We start from the raw sequence: 21,027 nt of genomic DNA on the forward strand, positions 1-21,027 counted from the left end.
CCTATCATGATTTTCCTTAGTTTTCTCTTTATTCCTCCTTGGTCAAGAAGTTGAGGAGTTCTCTTTCTATATCTCACATAAAAGATAGTTCTTGTTATCATTTCTAAAATTCCTATTAATGTGTTAACTGATGTAGTTTATACTTTTTACTGGATTCATGAATTTTGGATTTCTGTATTCTGCAGGATGAAGAGATAAATTATTTGGGTTTTCTATTTAGCAACAGTTGGCTTATATTTCTACTATTGTTTTTGGAATATATTTCTCCTACTTTTTTTGCAATTATGAATATCCTTGGGTTTTAGTATGCCCCTTCTTTCCCCACAAATCTGTGAATTTTAATTTATATTCTTTTCTGTGCTTTAGGTCCATCATTTCATTATCCTCTTTTTTCCCATTTTTAAGATTTCTCTTCTAAAATTTAGTGTCACAATAGTAAATTAGGACCTTTCCTCCCAGAGAGATGTTAAACTTAATGAAAGAATGACAGTAATTTCTAAGTGGCCTGGCTGGAATCCTTAGCATTGATATACTTAGATTTGCGTGTTCAAAATACAGACAACCAAAAAACAGTTCAGTTCCTGAAACAGATATGAACAGTGTTATCTGGCTTTTAGAGGTTAGGGAACAGCAAGGGAGAGTGATTTGCCTAATATCATGCCATGAGTCATTCTGTGGGCTGGCCTCTCAGCTGCAACATCTCTGAGGTGCCAGAGGAGCAGTCTCTAATGTCAAGGTAAAATTCAGATGACACAAATAGTGTTTACAGTTCTTTTATTTTTTTCTCTTCTTTACTAGGGGAAATATAGTGAAGCTTTTGAATATTTCAGTCAAGCTTCTGAGGCAGCAAAAGCTTTAAATAATTTGCCCTTAGTGGATGAAACAAAGACTTATTGTGGCATTGCAAAGGCTCATAAACTGATGGTGGCATTTAACAGCCACATAGAAGCAGAAGATCCCGTCAGCCTCAAGTACCTGCTGGCATGGAAGGAAAACAGAAGTGACATGTGCACTGACCCTCTTACAGTCGGTAAGACATTGGTTATGAAACACATTAGTGCTGTATTGTCCTCAATGGTTAAGTCATTTTTCTTGTAGAGTTTTATTAAATTATTTCCTGGGTTTAATTCTTGTACTGAATGGAAGTTAGATTTGCTCCATTGTGTGCTTATTTTAAAGGCTGAATTAAATAGGTTTAAATACAATATAGCAATATATAGAAGTAGTTGCTATGGATGGTAACTTTTTTCAGTGCTGTTTTTTTAAACATCACAGTTATGGGCAAAGAGTAATGTATTTGTTTAGTTAAATTTCATTTTTTTATTTTTTAAAGAAAAAAAAAATCTTTGTTTGCAGTCAGTTTTTCAAGTGCATCCAAAAATAAGTTCCTCATTACTAAAAGTAAAAAGTAATTTCTGCTTGACATAGTGAACATAGTTCTGAATTCAGAAGAACATGCTGGTTTATTTTTGGCATCCTTATATTTGACATTGGAGGGGAAGAGAAAAAAAAAGCAACTCCGATTTTTTTCACTGTGTTTTCTTGTCTCAATTGAAGAGTAGAGCAGACTTTTTGTAGGTAGGCCTCTTTCTTCACGGACTAATTCTTTACTTTTTTCTCCCTGTGCAATATGTTAATACAAACCAAACTGAATTATGCGTTATCTCCAAGTATTTATAGTATTAAACAGTATTGTACTGTGGAAGGAAAAAGGGATAGGTCTGCTCTACCTTAAAACTTTTCTCTCTGCATCCCCATGGAGAGTGTGGATCTGGAGTACAGTGGGAATAAATGACAGCTGGGCATAATACGGAGTTTCAGAGTTACTGTGTCCAAATTCTCTGTTATCATACTCTCGATCTGCTTGTCTGCTGTTTTCTTGTGTATCTTTTTCTTTCATAGACCTGCAACAATTAAGTGTAACTTCAATTGTGAATTTTATATATAATAAGTGATTAATAGCCTGGTAATTTAAGATGTTAGTGGTTTAACAGGAGCCAGGATACCAGAGGCAACACTGGAAGCAACTGAGAGTTGTGAAACAAGGACATTCATTGGCATACTGAAGAAATAACAAATTAGATAGCACTCTGTTTAGAGTTCCAGTGATGGTAGCAGAGTTCTTTATCAACAATAATGTGTTTCTGATTTGTGCCTCTATAAGTGAATATCCAGCACACTCACAGATTTTGTTGGCTGGCAGAGTTAATTGGATGAATTTTTCCTGCAGACGGTGATAGTAAGTTTCTAGACCTGTAGTGCACATGTCAAGAATTCCAACAGAGATGGTCAAAGCAGAAGCAATTTTATATGCATTTCATATAAGGATCATTAGCTATAGCTGATGTAAACAGGATGCCAACAAAAATCAACAATGACAACAGAAAAAAAACAGGTGCCTCAAAGAGATGGGATGATCTTTGTATCTTCTTGCACCTAAGGAGGTCTTCTGTTCGACTTTTATACATCGTCTTCTTCAGCCAGTTGTGAAACTCATTTATATCTTGAAATGATATGTGCTCTTTTTAAGCCTGAGCTTTATGCTTCTCTTTAACATTACTTCAGGGATAAAAAGAGTATGACTAGAAAAGCCCTTTCTGTCCTGGCAAGCATGGTACCAGAAACAAGTTTTGCCTACTGATATTCTCTTCCTTCTGTATTTCTGCCTAGTTTACCCTCTGTTACTTTCAGTATTACAGTTTTCATTTTAGTTCCAGGTAACTCCAGGAACCCTGTGGCTACTGCATATTTAGCAGCTCTTCCAGTTCAATATCATTCTTCTCATTAGTGCTCCAAGCTTACTCTCATGATACCCAGATTACATCCAGGAAAACATAGTGTCACACTGTCAGCACAATCTGTAACATTCTTTATGTTTTGTGTGCCAAATCTCTCGTTAGTACTGGCATTACATTTTTAATATCTTTGTCTGGCAAAACATGACCTGGCACCAATTCAATATTAGGATTCACTGGCTTTGAGTTTCAGGTACAGCCTTTATCCTACCTTCCAGGAGAATGTCTGTACATCCTATGATGAACTCATCACTTTGGAAATTCCTGCTGTGATAATAGAACAGTATTTCTAGCTCTTTCAAACAGCTCAACATCGATAATATACTAGATTTTTCTCAGTCTTTTTGAGGATAAAACAGCTAAAGACACGATACAATGATAGTTCTTAATCCGCAGGGGAATTTAATGAAAGGAAGAAGGAAGATAGTAAGCTTTTATTTCTAACTGTTCTGACTGAATAATTTTTCTGTGACAAAAAAATGAGAGTAGTTTCTGTATTCTTAGGCAAAAGAAATACTTGGGCTAGTGGAGGAACAATGACATTTAAATTCAAGTACTGCCATAAAGCTTATGTCTTTCAACCAAGGCTTATTTTCTAAATCAATCATTTCAATCACCAGGCAGGAAGAACCATTAATTACTCAATTTACCTCAACATTTATTAATAAAATTGATGTTTTGTCCAGAATTGTCATGGACAAAAGAGATGGGATTATCAGAAAATGGTGTTTATAAATGCAAAGGAGAATGTGTTTCTATCTGCTGCATTTGACTCAGTCACCTGACTTCATTTACAACAGAGTTGTATGCTGTTGTGAGATGCCACTGCAAGAACAAATACATTTTCATTGATCTTTTTTATGTTTAGTCAAACGTATAAAAAATAATTATCAGCAGAATCAGTAGGCAAAAAAGCTTGTGAATCCATGCTATAACCTAAAAAGGAACCCACTGCATGACAAACATTGTCTGATGAAAGAGTATTTCATAGGTCTTTCAATACATAATCTCCTGATTTGCCACCTTCTAGAAAGGAGAAGAATAATTAAAGGTGGTGAAGGAAGGAAAATTTTGGGGCAGATTTTATTTATTGATTACATGAAATGCTGACCAAGATTTGTGTTTTCTGTGAGTCTGGCAACTCAGTCCAGGTCATTGCATCTGGCAGAGCTGTGCCTCCACAAGAGACCTTGGATGCTTGAAATCACCTAAACACTTTTAAGAGTGGACTTAAAACATATTGTTTTCCTCGTACTAAAAAGTTTTCAGTTGTTTTCTCAAGAGATGTTATGTACTTTTGACCACAAATTAGGTTTACATTTCATGACTTCAGAGAACTTTTCAAAATTGACACATTTTACCATAGATTTTCTATGTTTGTTCTGTTGGGGTTTTTTATAACAACTACAAATGCAGCATAAATTATTTTCTTACCCACATCATCAGTTGTGAAGTCTTATGATCAATGAAATTGTCTTGTACCATTAACTTCCAGATGATCAGGTCTATTTCTAGCATTCCACACCTGAGCAGCTTTCACTATGATTTAAAATGCATGCACCAGCTAAAACTACGGCTTGGAAAATACAATCCAATGAGCTTTTGTTCTTACTCCCAAATATGTAGTCCCTCCATATTCTTCCTCCAGCTCCCTTTCATAGATTTATGGAATGATACGTTCCATAATGTGAATGTGTCCTTTTTGTTGTGTAAAAAGTTAAATTGTCGTCTTAGCAATTCACATTTTTAAAAGCTCTTTAAGATGTTTTATATTTTTCTGTAAAAGATGTGGCTAGCTCAAAATTGTTAATGTGTTGAAGAACGGGTATCTTACCAGGTACATTTTAGATTGAGCTTGCGTTTAACTTTGTCATTCATTAATAAAGGATTATCCCTGAAGAATGGTGAAGTCAGAAGTGAGATATGAGATCAAAGATTACACTAAACAAATTCCGTTAACATTTCTCTACTGTGACTTACTATAGCCATGTAATTTATGGACCATTTTGGTAATAGTGTCCAACAGTAGAACAGCCTGCTTCATAACGTAATAAACTGCTTTTTTACTGTCTCTTCTTTCTGAAGTACACTAATTCTAGGAAAACTTCTAACATTTCAAATCTTGTCTTTCCTCCTTTAATAAATTATGTTAGTTACCTCAAATGCATGCTAAATAAAACTGTTATGCCATGGCACTGGACCCAAAATGCTTGCCTGTACTTTAGCAAATCAAAACCAATCTTCATCAGGAATGTGCATTGTAAATTATACTTTGTATTTGCCCAGTAAATATTCATCAGTAGTAGCATATTTTTTTGATCTGAGAACATTTAAGAGAAAGAAAATATATGATCAAAACTAAAAAAAAATACCTAGTCTTTGTACCTTACACAGATACATATCCATAAAGTAGTTCTTACATGATGTAGGTGGAAAGGTAGAGGCTTGTGTTAGCAGGTTCTTTCACTGCATATTTCATATATAAAGCTCTGTCATAGATTTTCATGTATCATGATACTGATGTGGGACTACCGGAGCTGTGCACATGCATGTGCTCCCTCAAAGCCACTGTTTGTGTGTCTGTTTTATTATTTGGCTCATTTATTTAGTAAGTTTTATTCTGCAGTTAACATGTGCAGAAAGCAAATATATAGGCTTATATAGTGACTGAAATTAGCATGTAGTCTTATTATTTTCCTTTAACATATTTCTTCTTAATAGTACGTTTCTGGGTTTCTAACTAACTTGTTCAGTAAAGATAATTAAATGTAAATGTTGTCAGTGACAAAGTACCTAGACTGAATTTGAACAAGTCAAACCAATTTTCTTCCCAGTCCGTGCTATAAGAAGATGGGAATGATTCAGACCGTTGTTTGGGGAGGTGGAGAGCGTGCCCATGCCTCCTCCCTCTCAGCAGTCTTTTACCTGTGCAAAAGTCTGGAGATAGGCTCTGTAATGGACTCTGCTTCAAGCTCTATATGCTTATGATTTATCTCAATAGCAAGTTATGCAAACTGAGTGTTTATTGAATTTTTTTAGAATGTATGGTTAATATAACCAAAGATAATGAGACATAGAAATTATCTTAGAGAGAGATTTTGGTGTTTTCTCAGAAAATACAACTGAACATGAAATAAGGGAACCACAAAACTACATAATTGTTCATGCTGTTAAATAATAACTATGATTTTAAATTATGGAAAAGGTATGTGACTAAGTGCATACAGACTCCAAGGCTGTCCCTGTGCCAAAGGCACAAAAGCTCTCTTCTTAATAAGCATGTTTCAAAAGTAGCTGGAATGCTTCTGTGTCCCCTACTGAAACTCACAGGATGGCTTCTGTACATTTTTGTGTGGTTTATCAAATAGAATAATTTTCTCCCTTCTGGAAAAATACAGTGGCTAGAAATGCCAAAATATATACATTTAGGAAAATTATTACCGGAAAAATAAATCTTTAGAGGTGCTTCTGTCATTATTTGGTTTTCCCTAAAATTTTCTAAACTTGTACTGCCTCTTCTTATTCACATCACTTACCACTCATCAGTTGCTGAATTTTCGTTTATCTCACTTTCAATTTTTTAAAAATCTGTCATTTTTTGTACTACTGTAGCATAGCTTTGATATTCATGCAAAACACCTTAAGTAAATGTTGAAAACCAGCATTCTTACATACAGATGTTGATGACATGGAACAGGTATGTTTCAGAAAATCTGCTTATGTGGTTCCTATATCTTATGTTATTTAATATTAATTGGGGTTTGGTTTTAAGTATTTGATTAAATCTGCTTAATGATATACTCTGATATTTTTAGACAGTGAGAGTGATTATTGCTTGGACTATAGGAAGAATCAAGTGTGAAGAGAAGAACTGAGGGTTACAGGGAAGTTTTTTGGTATATTGTGATCAGTGGCCAGATGCACCAGGTTCTCAGTGAAGAGTCTGAGAACAGTATTTAAACATCTGTGTCAGTTTTGTCATTACTGCAGTAGCTTGTTCTGTTTTCTGCTGATGACTGAAGTTTGTCTGGAAAAACATGACAGGGGAGTGCTGATATTCAGTGTTCTTATGCTTTCTATGAATGCACTATCTAGTGGTTTTTTCCTGTGATTTCTTTTTAAATACTGCCTTAAATAATTGGGAGTTGCTAGACAGGATCAGATCTAGGCCAAGTATGTGAATTGGCAGTACTAGGTTTGAGAGGAAGGTTCACAGAATATTTTAATGTTTAACCATGGAATAGTGTGTTAGGAGAAATTGCTTCATAGTCTTTGCCAATTCTTGGAAGTTCTTGCATGTCTAAGTAGTGTTATAACTTCAAAGAGTTCACCATCATCCTGCCTAATGTGATTGTGAGTGTTCTTGTCATCTATAGTTATATAAAAGCATCTTAACCAGAGGAGAATTTGGATCTCATCTAGATTTTTCTTCAATCTGATACTTTCTATGGAAACATCTAAATCTCGCCATGCATTTGCTTTAGACACATCCTGTGCTAAACATTGTTGGCATCCAGCTGTGTTTTCTCAGACAAGCTTTCTAGACTAGGAGAAAATGGTTCCCTAAATAAGGTGAATTGTTCTTTCTTGTGGAAAAAAAAGTTGGAAGTGGTGTTCAAACTACAGTATATTGTCAGACCCTTTAGTGTAGCTTTATGCACTGAACTAGTGTAGCTTTGTACACTGCACTGGCAGTACTTCTACCAAAAGTGGAGTTTCTTACCAGCTTAAAAAGTGAAAATTCTCAGGGCGGAAGCTCAGTCTTGCTCTGATTCTGTAGGACATTTGAATGGTGCAAAAGAAGTTGAAGCTCTTGCCCAACCACACTAGGTCACTTCTGGAGAAGTCCTTGATTTAGAGGCACCTAGAAGTTTTATGTTTGCCTGCAGACTGGAGCATGAGAAATGCATTAACAAAGAGAAGAGTCATAAAGCGGAACAGCTGGCAGCTGATGTGCTCTGGCAGTCCCCTGATGGTTTCAGGGCCAAAGGACGAATAACCAGTTGGCATACTTTGAAGTGGCCCTAGGGCTTCTCCACATGTGCCCATCACAAGCCCCTTTCCTTTGCTGCGTACACGAGCTGAGATGTCTCTGGTGGTTTTATGCTCTTGTTCTCAAAAGGGAAAATTGATCCTCAGAAATAACCAAAGAGCAGACTTTTATGTTTTTGTTTAATGTTGAGAAGGTTGTTGTCATTTAGACTTCATAAAGAACCTTTTATTGGTGCTGTCTGCAAACATGCCAACTGAGAGAGATTGACCTCAGGCCAACATGAAAACAGTTCTCTGCTGCAAACCCTTCCTTACCAAAAACTCCCCAACAATCTTTGGACACAGAAAATCAAAGCCAAGACAAAGAAACTGTATTCAGTGCATATTTTCTGTAACAGAACCCTTAGGTCATCTCAGGAGTCACAGTCAGTGTATCAAACACCTTCCTTTTCCTTGGTCTCCCAAGCCAGCTTTCTTTTCTGCATCTTTGAGGGTTTTGTTTCTGAGATGCCTTCCCCTGGCTAGACATATCCTTTTATGTTCCAGTTTTGTTTAAGTAACAAATTACTGGTTTTATTAAGATTCTGTTGTCTGAACATAGTCAAGATTTAAATGATTTACATTTGGAATCAGCCAACCTAATTTAAAAAGTGAAGTGACATACTTCCACAAGTAATGTATTTATGAAACCGTATTTCTTTTGCCCAAAAATCCACCTCTCTTTTTATTCTTTTCTTTAATCATCAAGAATATTTTGTGAATTTTTTGAACGGTTTCTAAAATAGTTATTTTCTTTTTGTTTCTCCTTCTTTCCTGTCTGTTCTGTGCCCTAATCTTTTGTTTTCTATCTCATTCTTCACTTTTATATTGCAAGTTATTCTCCCTCAGTTTTTGGCCCCACACCTTCATTCCAAACCCCCATTTTATGTATGTTTTCAGTCAGTGTTTAAGGAGCATAGATCAGTTACCTCTATACCCAGTAGCTAGCATCTCAATCTGTACCTTATTAAGTATATCTTTTATGCTTTTAGTAGAATCAGTAGGGGTTTTTTAAGAGTGGTGTTTCATTTTTTTCATACATTTTAGCACTGTTCTTCATGCCCTGTGTTTTTATTATGTTGTGATCAGAGAATACACTGGAAAGAATCACACTTCATATTGAGTATCTTGGTAAGTTGGTTAATAGAAAATTGTGAAGTATCAAAATAGCCTTTAAAGAGATCTTAATCACCTGTGTGAATGGATTGACTAAGTTTAAGTATACAACTAGGTGATTAATTAGCTGGAAGATCCAAATGCATGCTTAAATAGATGACCATGCCCCCAGGCTCATCCACTTGTTTCTTACTCCCTCAGTTAAGCATTCAATATTATCTATAATACAGAATATTCCCATTTAAGGGCTCATACAAGTCTTACCACAGAGCCAAGTAATTATACAGTATTTTCCATAGTGTGTCGTAAAAGTACATCATTTTGAACATGTCCTATAATACTGCCAATAATAAGTATCAGAGTAATTGATCAGGGAAGGCCAATTTGAAATTGTTCTGAAGCAAACGTTTTTGTCATATTTTTTCCATTATTGCTGCAGTGTTTTAATACAATTCATTTTCCTAAAAATTCTGACATATTTTTTAATTTTTGAGTTGTAGCTGCTACGGATGTTTGTCAAACACAATGCAGCTGGTGTCAGCTCCTGTGGGGAATTAATCTTCTGCAGCAGTTTTTGAAATGGGAACTGCAAGTGCCCAGCACCTCTCATATCTAAACCTTTCACTTATTCGTATGATAATGGTAATGTCTGTGAAAGCTGATACTCAAACAGTGTGGTTTTTGTGAAGTTATATTTCATACTGTCTGATATTTACAGATCACGTGAACATAGACATGGAGCTGTCTGATTGTGTCTATGCATCTAAGTGCTGGTACTGTGCATTCAACTCATTGCTGATATGAAATTGAACCTGAAAAATGGAGGATGAGTAATGCCATTATTCGGGCCATGTTGTGCACGCCAGGAATTTGAGGAATAGGAACTCCAGATCATGCCCCAGCAGCTGGTGTCAAGGAAAATCAGAATGTTATAATTGGTAGAAACCAGGAGGGAAGGGGTATATGCATGCTGCATGGTAGTTCTGGGTATCCATTTATTCCTTATTCTGGGTGCAGCACTTGCAGCCCTCTGTTTACTTTTCACTTTTGCTCTCCTGGTGGAAAATGTCATTTCAGGGTGCTGTGGGGCCCAGTTCTTTGACTCCAGAACCTTTCGCTCTGCTGAACAGCATCTTGAGATGTGTAATTCCCCAAGAGTGAGCTTATCCTCACTGGTACCTTTAGCTCAGTTTTGAGAATACTATTAAAGAAAATTATATTTCTTTTTGTTGATATTCATACAAGCATGCACACTTATGCTGCAGTAAGAAGAGAATGGAGATGAAACACTGACAATTTTAAGCATTAGGAAATCAACTGATATATTGGAGAATAACTGGGTTTGTTCTTGTCATCTATTATATATCTTGAAATGGCTCACTGTTTACATAGGGGAAAGCAATACTTCAGTTTCTGCATTAAAACTGTTACTAATGACTGCAACAAGTTAGCTGTGATTACCAGAAAAAGATTGTTTAGTCTAATGACTGAAATTTGATTTAGATACATTTAATTTGGTTTTAGTTCAAAACAAAATATTTCTTTCTCTCACATACTTTAATAAGTTTTAATGATTGTGCTGCAATTATATTAGCTGTTTGGAAGGTGGATGTACATGTGAAGTATACGAACATACAGAGAGATAAATTGAATGGCAAAGAGAGGAAAATGCTGCAAATATGCTAAAAATTGTGGACCAATACTACTTTTTGTTATAGGCATAAAATCTTGTTGGTTTGAGGAGTGTTGCACAAGTGTAACTATGAGCAGAATTTGTCCCTTTTATCTGAGATGCATTATCAAAAACTTCTAGGTAATCAGAGGTTCAAATAATTGGGGGAACTGCTAGGTATGATATTCCCTAGATAAGAGGGAGGTTCTGGTTGAAGGTATTCTAATAAATAGATTTTAGTATCTTATATTTTGTATTTCTAAAAAGTGTTGCTTGATCATCTGTGTTGAGAAGCACTGGAAAATATAATCATAGTTGTAGTTTGTTTAAGGAATGATCGTGCAACTAAAATCCAGAAGATGCAGGAGGAGTTCTAATACGTCCATAGGAAAATATGGGGTTAAAGTGGACTATATTTTAAGCAGTGTTCAGTTGACTTGCTGTGTGGGGAGAGACTGAGCAGTCCTGGCTAATGACTTGTAGGTACTGAATCCTCAGGTCTCTCAGGTGGTTTCACTCGACCAGTTTCAGCAGAATGATGAAAAGGTTGAGATAAAATAAACTGACAGTTGCTACTCATCGCAGGCAGCAAGCTGTACCCTGGCAGATGAGACCCTGGGAGCCCTCTTTTTTAAACAAAGGCTTTCACTGCAGTGAGCAATGAACTCCACACAAAAAGGAAAAAGGAGAGAGAGATTGGCAGCTGGTGACCGACAGGAGGAGGGAAAGGAGGGAAACTGAGAAACACAGCAATTGTTGGCTAATTAGAAGCCATTCCCACCTACTTAATACCAACCCATTAAGCAGAAAACACTTTTCATCTTGCTCTCGCTGCTACACATGACATTATACTCCAATCAATACCCTCCCACTGGCTGCCCCACTGCCCACAAATGAATACATTGCAGTTCAAGAATGCAGTAATTGAGTTGGGGCAGTGCAACTGCAGTTCACAGTCAAGATTTTTCTCTGAAGATACTAATGTAGTGTTTGTGATGCTTGGATAAAGAAATCAAATCCCTATATTGACAGCTGTCAACAATTGGCAAATGGATGAAGTCAGCGATGAATCCATTTTAACTTTGATTCAAGAGACAATAAGTGTTTCTTTTCAGAGTGTTTTTTTCCTATTTGAGTAAGAGATCTAGGGGTTCTGCACCCAGATGTTTAGATTTTGCAGGGCATTTTGAATTCTGATCCTCAGTTATACCTACAGAATACATATATATGCGTACATGCAGCATTACATCTCTGTATCAATACATCTCGCAGCCTTCCCAACTTCCTGGAAGGTTTAGAAGCAGCCCTCACCTTTCAAAAGCATTTACAGCTGCTTGCTTTTGTCTGTTTGTTTTATAGGCTACATATATTTGGGCTATTTTTTTTTTTTTTTAATTTCATTTTAAGTCCTACTGTGATTTTTAGGGATTACCTTAAAATGTACAGTTTGGTCCCCAATAGCACATTGTGCAGCAGATCCAAGATCTTGCATTTTGATCATTAGGATCTTACAATTAAGTTCTACATTTAGATTATTGCAACATTTTTTTTCATATTAAATCCCTTGTTCCCTGAGCCATCTGGAGTTAGTAATACTATGCACAATCTGCAGCATAAAGTAATAGTGTGCAGACTGCAGTATAATTCCTTCTTCATGCCAGTTTTGTCAACACAGAATCAAAGCAGCAGGACACTGTTACTCTCCCTACTTGGTTAGACTGAAGAAGACATCAGTGTTAAGTCCTTTGGCAATGCTGGAAGGAGGTTCCAATGCAACACATGACATCTCTCCATCCCTTTCGGTTCCACAGCGAATTGAGTATCAATTCAGGAGCTTAGATTCCTTACAGTGCAAGTCTGAAACCATCTTTTTGATGCCGATAAATTGTGTACCATGACATCTAATATTTGCAGAAAGAGACTACCATCGTGCATGCTATTCATTGTCATAATAATATTGTGGCATTTGCAGTATGGCATTTCTTCAGACGCTGTTTGCTAAAGTACTCGCATACATATTTGTATAATGTGCTGTTAAGTCGCCTGGCTGAGCCTTGAACCCTTGAGTTAGGCATTCTGTGTGTACAAGAAGTTAATCTACTATTCAGGGCTCTTGCCATTTAACAGCATCTATACTTGAGTAGGAACAGTTAAAGCTGATTATAGTCAATAAGGCTGACAGAGTAGCAAATGTTCCGCATCTTCTGAAATTGTAAGCCAAATAACAACAAACTGCTACTTCATTGCCTCTTTCCTGTTATATTTTAAGCTTATTAGTATAATTATAATTACTTTTCACTCGATTCATTTGTGTCCAAATACTGTAAAGCACCTTTCAGCCATCCTCTTTGTGAATGCTCCCTGGGTTTCTTCTGATACATGTTAATGACAACCTTAGAAAAAGATTTGTCCTCAGTACAGTTTGTAAAGAGGAAAGAATTGTCTTCTGATGGAGAAAGCTGGAATCTTCATCACTTGTGAAGATGAAAGTAACAAGGATGTAGGAGCTGAATATAATAAGGCGTGGAGACAGAAGTCTTATTAGAGATACTTGGATAGGACAATCAAAGCTACCTTTGGATTCCAGTTAGGTACAATCTGCTTTTAAGGTAAGCTGGTTCTAACATTTGTTTCTGTAAACTATGGGACTTTTATTCATTTAAACACAGAGGTGTACAAGTTCAGTCTTACTCTGACTAGATGCCAGTTAGAAAGATCAGAGGCAGACTAGGGAAAATGTGAAGAGCAGTTGGCAGTCTTTCTCTTTCTCAGTGCCAAAGCCTGTGGGGTTAATTTGAAGATACCCAAATCACCTTGGCAGCAGTATCTCAAGTCTTTTCCAGAACTGTGGAATTTAATAAGCCAGGACAATAAACATAGGATAGAAAATAGTAATGGAAGGGACTTTAAGAAGTCATCTCCTCCAGCCCCACTGTAGGAGCAACTGTATTTATGTACTTTCTAAGTTCATCTTGCCTGTTCTTAAAAAATATCTGGCAATAAACCTTCCAGAGCATCCATGGACAATCTGTTCTAAAGGGTAAATGATGCAGGAAAAGGAAAAAAAAAAAAAAGAAAGTTTTTCCTTTATGACTAAAGTTGTCTGTAATTCAAACTCTGTATCTATTGTATCCGATGAGGATTTCAGACTCATTCTTTCCATGTTTGTGGTGACCTTGGAGAAAGGAATTTTCTGACTCATGCTGGGGTTTACAAAAAAAAATGTTATAGTGATTTCTGAACAGGATGGTTATAAGGATGACTTAGTCTAAGTATCAATTAGATATGATGGAATGCAGTTCCTCCTTATGAGCACAACTGATGGAAGGAGGTTGAAAGCAAATACAAGGATCCTGTTTCCTTTTTATTTATTTTTGTCCTGGTTCAGCTAGGATAGGGTTAAGTTTCCCCAGCAGTGAGAGGGAAGGGATCTCCAGGGGGGTTATTCATACCATGCTGAGGTCAGGTCTGGCGCGGGAGTGGGGGAACTTTTTCCTTTGTGGCTTTGGCGACGGGGAGCACATGGCGGGCTGTCCGTAACCATTGTGGTATTTCTCTGTATATCTTTTGTCTTGTTTACTGTTATTGCTGTTTATTGTTGTCATCATTGCTACTGTTGTTGTCCAAATTGTTATTTATCACACTATTGTATTAAATTTCTTCTTATTTTAACCCGGGGTTTGTACCCTACTTGTGTCCGAGGGTGGGGGAGGGACAACAGCAACGTGGTCTCTGGTCCCGGCAGGGCTTAAACCAACACAATTTTCCAGTTATATTGTCTAGTAGGACTAGTCCATATCACTCAGCTGAGCACAGTAGATCAGTATCTGATCTAAAAGAGCAGGAAGAAAAAAGGCTTCACCAGCAGGAAACAAACCAATGCCTCTGCCTGGGATGGCGCTTATTCATAAATGGTCTCTCTAAGTGCTGGGAAGCTTTGTTATTCAAAGTCTCTTACATAATTCAGGACTCTTCTCCTTACATAAGTTTCTAAAGCAGGAAAGCAGCTAGATTTCTGAATTAATTTTATTGAGTTAATCCATTCATATTTTAACTCTTACTAGAGATGCAACTGAACTCAAATGAAACGCTTTATATCCTTATATGTGATTGAGAATGTTTCTTCTAGAACCCCAGATGTGAAATCTGAACAGTCTCTTTATCCATTCTAGACTTATGTTTTGATACTTCAAAAACCACACTCTGATTTTTCTCCAGATTCATAGTTCAGTAATTTAATCCATAGTCTCAAATAAATAAAATTACTGTACTGCTGTGTGCCTTCAGAACTCTCGATTCTCATAAAGCTGTACTGAGTCCCGTTTTGCCAGTCTTTTACAAAGAGAAATCAAAATATTTACAAGTCAAATGGCTCATCTTTTGAGCCCTTATCAAATGCTTTTATTCCCTTTCCATAAATTCTTTTTTTTTTATTCCCATGGCAACTTAATTAAGGTGGGATTTTTTCTGATCTTTGATCCTCTTCTAACAGTCTTATCTGCAATAGTTCCCTAGCTCCAAGTTCTTGAGTCAAATTCTTTTCTAAATGTCTGTCCTCTTTCTGTCCTAAGATTTAACCGTAGCTGCCTCTGTTAGTAATACAGAGAAGCTTCTACCTAAATTAGAAGTTGGAAAAGCTATTGTTTGCATAAGACTCATTCATAACAAAAAAGTCTGAGGCTATATTTGTCTTCTACAGAAGTTATAACTAAGGGAAGAGAGTACAAAAAGCATCAATCTTCAAATAGATCAAATGATCAATAAAACCCACTCAAATTGCATCCAGCAAGCATTCTGCTCAAGGAGACACTGCTTCAGGAAATAGGCTTCATCACAGTTGAGCAGAAAGAGTATCCTGTGGAAACGGTTATGGCCAGGCAGTAAGCTGGTCTTCCATATATTCTTTCACTCCATGTGAAATAGAGGTATGTGTGATTTTCTTCTACCAGCTTCAGTCATCTCGCTCTGCTCTGAATGCTCCAGATCGATAGATGGAGCCTCTCTAGAGAAAAAGGATGTTTCTTTCTCCAACTTATATGTACACCAAGCACTGCAGAGATATGTACTGGTTTGGTTTTTATACTGTGAGATGTTACTGCGTTTGGGGGTATTTGAGAGACGGGTGTTCCTAATGGAAAGAAAGAAGAAAATTGTCTATGAACACTAGCTATTGTCAGGCTTAAAATGAGATATGTTGTCCACTATTCATTTCCGTAAACTTGAGCTTTGTGTTCAAGTTCTCATAATCATTGAGTCTTCAGTACCTCTCTAACCATAAAAATTTTCAGGTATCTGTCTCCAAGGATGCCTCTGTGGGACCTGCTAATGTCCAACATACACACTCATTTAGTTAAGGGAAAAACACTTTTTTCCTGACTTTGTAATTTCTGTGTACACAGAACTTTGTGATCTAGATATGAAGGAGGCTGTTGCATTTTATTTAGACTAGACTAAGATATCCTGTGTGCCTGAGAATCTCAGACTCCATGGATAAAATAAGGGCTTAAGAGCTTCTGAAGTAATCATTACTTAGAAGACTGAAGGATTGTGCTCTACAGCTACCTGGAAATAGATGAAAAAAGTTTCCTTCCATCAGTGTTATTTTAATTGTGATTCTGAGGTGTTAGTGGTTGGTATGTGTTTGCTACAAGGGTTAGCTGAAACTGTATTTTTTATTTAATACTTTAAATTACAGTTTTGATTTAAAAGTGGATTATTCCTTCCCTCCCCCCCCCCCCCCCAATTCAATTCAGTTGAGAATTTGGATTAATCTTAACTCTTCATAGTTCTTTTCTTATTGCAAAGTTGTCTCCATCAGCTGATTTTAGTGCAGTTCTCCAGGCTGTACCTCCAGACTATTAAAAAAAAAAAAAAAAAAAAGTATATGTTTGGCAGCTGCTTATGTGGTATTCTTCCTGTCTTTCATACCTACTCGAGACCCATCAGGTTCTTTCATGTTTGTTTTGCTATACAAAATTCTATTTCTCTAGTTTGAGAATGTAGCCAACTTTCTATATGCCAAAAGTAAGATTAAAAAATTGTTACTAGCAAATACAGTCACCTAAAAAAATTGGCCCTTAGAACGATCTCAGATTAAGCCAGTGGTTCAGTCTCATAGCTGCCTCAGAAGGTTGGGTTTAGCTGGCTGATGGTGCTCGTCTCTGCATGGTGTACCTCCGATGGTGTACTCCTCTGTATTGGCACAGTATGAGACAGAAGTGAGCAACGCTTCCCTGTTGCAAAGTCGCTCTTTCTTCCTCGTTTTCCTGTCATATTAACGGTATTGCAAGCAGAAATACTTGAAACTACAAAGTGTGGGTTTTAAATCAGTTTTAACTGAAACTGCAGCCACTAATGGTAATTTTTTATGTATTGCTTGTCACTACAAGGAAACTGAGAATGTTTCTGAACCTTCAACATCAACCTTTCTGTAAATTTGAGATTCTTTTAAATTTAACCTTAAAGTAATTCAGAATTTCCTGTCTTTATTATGCCCACTGGGGGGATAATTGCTGTTATCATTTAACTGTTTTTACACACAAATTCCTGATACGAACTCAGCCTTGATTACATCAAGTGCAGTTTTATACATGAATGATTTCAAACTTGTACCTGGGTCTATCACGATAATGAGAAAAAACTATGAAACAATTTAAGGCATTACATGTATTTATGACCAGTCCATAGTATTCTTTTGAAAATCACCATTTTTATTATTCTTTTTGAAAAATAAGATCTTTAATAGAAAATTGTTTCTTAATGAACAGAATACTGTCTTGGAGAGCAAAGTAAGTGATTTAACACATGACAGTATTGTTCTGAGGGGAATTTTGGTACTTTTTTGGTCAACTCTTCATGTAATTTATATAGAAAAAATAGCTTAATACTGTTCTTGCCCCTAATTAAATGAAATTGGTATTCTTTCACACAGGTGCTTTATTTAGCAGCAGTGAAATATAGCAGGATGTGAAATATGAGAAAAGAAGAAATAATTTCATTGTAAACTGAGGAATAAGGTCCACAATCCTTCACAAGTAGCCTTGTCTTACCTGATTGACACTTACAGCACAGTTATTTCCATTCAGGAGTGCATCTTTTCCATTCAGTCTCTGTATCTTTTCATTGGAGTATTTTATATTAAGAAATTGTCTTTGAGTAAGAACAATGAGTTATTGAATTAGTATCTACACCTCTTTTCCTGGAAACTGGGGGAGCATGGCTTTTGACTCTGCTTTGTTTCCCCTACATTTCTTTGAAGTCGTTATGAGCTTCATGACAGAGTCTAGCATATGCAAGATGTGGCCCTTACTGCAGGCAGGGGTAAGAAAACCTTACTCTTCATTTTGTTTATGTGCACCCATGCTAACCTGGACAGCAATGCTATGCAGGATGCACTTGCAAAATAACACTCCTTTCTAGCATTTTACATCAAGGCACCGATGCAAAACGGGTATTTTTAATAACACCGTTAATGGCCATCTATGGTCAGTTTGTTCACAAGAGGGCATCTAGGGGCCCAAACAACCCCCGGGTGGGGGGCCGAGGGCAGTGGGGGGCTGGCAGGCGTGCCAGGGTTGGGGTTTAGCCTCTAGAGGGTGCACTTTGATCCCTCTTGATCACACACCGATTTGTGACAAAAGCAAGGGAGTGGGTGAGTATAGCCGCTTCTGCGTGAGCAGCAACATCACACACCAGCAGACACTGCTGAGGCAAAGCTCTCATCTTATGCAATAAACCATTTCAGATTATGTGTACTCTTCAGAGATGGAACCTGCTTCTTTTTTTTTTTTTTTTTTTTTTTTTCCACTGAATTGGGCGTTAGGTATTCAATCAGCATTCAGATTTATGCTTTAGATGCTCATGAAAGAGGATGCTTTCCTTCGTGTGTCTGTCAGTGTTGAAGCTTGCACGCAGTTTTTACATTTTTGGAGTTATTTTCTTAAAATATTAACACAAACATCCTGCCACGTAGACAAATCTGTGGAGATACTGAAATCTGAAGAGTTAAGAGATTTGCAATATAAGGTTTTATTTTACCCTTTGACTTCCATATAAATCTTTTTTTGTTTGTTTGTTTTAATGTGAAAGGTGTCTTCAGGAGCATAGCTTATCATTTTCCTGTGACATATGTGTGCTTTAAAATGTAGTCTAAATTTGCTCAGAGAAAATAGCATTCAGGATCTAGTAATATAGTTGCATTCAAGACAGAATAAAAGGCTTATATTACTACATCTGATTCAAAACAATGACTTAATTGGCCAGGAAAATGTAGTTATCAGATGATAAAGATATGAAGTCAAGGGCAAGATATGCCTGAAAACAAGCATTTTCCTGCCTAAAATTAGGCAAAGTTAATAGGTTAAATTTTGTTTATTGAATAAGAGAACCCAAAGTTGATTGATATAGTAATTTCAGTGTTTGCTATGGCAAATATTTAGCTCATTATCAGTTTTAATAGCATTTTGCAGAACAAGCCTTTTCTTGACATGCAGAAAATACTATTAAATTTCCCTGCATAGATACATTGTTATGACATGCAATAACTACTTGAATATAAAGGGGATTAATAATTTAAAAGGTGTTAACAAATTAGGGCCATCATTAAAAATAGACTTTGAACCATTTTGTAGAAAAATCAGATTGAGGTAATGCTCCGCTCTTATGATAAAGAATTACAGCATTAATTCTGCAAAGTGAACTTATTGCTCCTATTCGTCTCCAAAACCCTGGAGCATTAAAAGACAGGAAGAATGAAATGATCACTGCGTTTTTTCAGGCACAACAGCTCTAATATTTCCATCACAGTTTCACAGCTCAGCTTGCATGGCTGTGCTAGAGGAAAAAGCCCATAAACGTCATGCTTCCCTTTGTTTTGTTTTTGCTGGTCTTATGAAATCGGGTCGAATTTTTTTTTAAGACAGTTTATATTAATATACTGAGAATTTTGCTTGTACAGCATCTGTGCAGAGTATAAAGCAAACATTTCTTCTATATAGAAGCTCTTCATTATTTTAAAATGTAATCCTTGGTTTTCTTCTGCATTTTGTTTTTCCTTTCTGCAACAATTGATGACCAGAGGCATTTCAAGGTTGAATTCTTGTTGGTTTGCAAATTATTAATTTGTTTTCTTTCCAACTTGAGATAAACAAAAATAAGATCACTTTTGAAGGCTTTTCTTTATTGTTTCATACTGCATCCATGAAACATACAGAAAAGTTAATCCAGTTTTTTTAGGCAGAAAGGTATTAGAAAATACATTTGTGATTCTTACTCATGAGAGTAAGCCCTACCCATATGAACAGTTTCACTGCAACAAGGGTCAGGAGTGGACCCTTATTCTACAAACAGTTCAGATGAAAGATTTAAACAAGCTTTAAAAGGCTACGCTTTTATTTTTCCTTCCTGCCTCATTGTTTTTTCAGACGTATTTTGGAGAAAAAAAAAAAAATTCTAGGATTTAAGTAATAAATTTCACATTTGAAGGACAGAGATACCAGGAGCTCTTTCAGGCCCTGAAGGGAGCAAAATATTTGTCCTCTTCCTCTCTCTTATTCTCACTTGCCATGGCAGTCATCTACCTTCATAACATTTCCCTCTTATCCCCCTTCCTGAGTTTTCCCTCCCCTTCTCCTTGCACTTTCTGAGTCCACAGAACCCAGATGGTGCCCTCACTGTTGCCAGGCCCTGGGGGAACTGTTTCTGTTATATCCGCCTCTCAATAGCTGTACTGAGAAACATGCCAAAAGTCCAGTGCTGAGATATGTTTAATTTTTGTATTATTTTCTTTCCAGTTAATTTGTTCATCAGCATCAATTTTTATCCCTAAACCCAAGTCTCCAGCATTGGCAATGGTGCAACATTGAGTTTAAATATAACAATGAGTTTCTAGTCATCTGGTTGTGGTTTTAGCAGAGTCAGATGTTGTTAAGGCACCAATTAATTTTAAAGCATTGTTTATATAGCACCTCTATTCCCGCTAATACTGAAAAATTCATAACACCATGACATTTTTCAGGCAGAAGTGCATATGTTGGTGCAGACAAAAAAGAACATCTCCTTTTATGTACCAATATACCAGTGTTTGATTTTTTTAATTGTACAGAATGAAGTGTGATGGAGAAAGTAGAACATGTAGCAGAGGAGCAAAGATTCATGTGCTGATAAAGAATAATATGAGTAACTGTGCTAGAGATACAGTTAGCAAGGGACATCAAGGATAACAAACACTAGTACATTATTAGGCAGAGGAAGATCAAGGAAAGTATTAGCCTGCTACACAACAGAGGGGAGAAACTCTTAATAGATGACCTAGGGGAGGCCAATGTGCTTTAATGCTTTTTTTGCTTTAATCTTCACTGAAAAGGTCAGCTGGGTTCATGTGGCAAACAGAGTTTATATCTGCCACGAAAAAGC

General features: G+C 36.6%; 1 protein-coding gene across 1 annotated transcript in view; it reads left to right on the forward strand.

Annotated features, from left to right (window-relative positions):
* Positions 1-21,027, forward strand: part of TTC29 (tetratricopeptide repeat domain 29) — a 139,890-nt gene that overhangs the window by 89,891 nt on the left and 28,972 nt on the right. Inside the window, exon 9 of the mRNA XM_074903860.1 lies at positions 799-1,030. Within this exon, the coding sequence (XP_074759961.1) occupies positions 799-1,030 (232 nt within the window). The remainder of the gene's footprint in view (positions 1-798; positions 1,031-21,027) is intronic.

Source organism: Athene noctua, chromosome 4 (genome assembly GCF_965140245.1).
Source record: "Athene noctua chromosome 4, bAthNoc1.hap1.1, whole genome shotgun sequence".
In the NCBI taxonomy this organism is placed as follows: domain Eukaryota; kingdom Metazoa; phylum Chordata; class Aves; order Strigiformes; family Strigidae; genus Athene; species Athene noctua.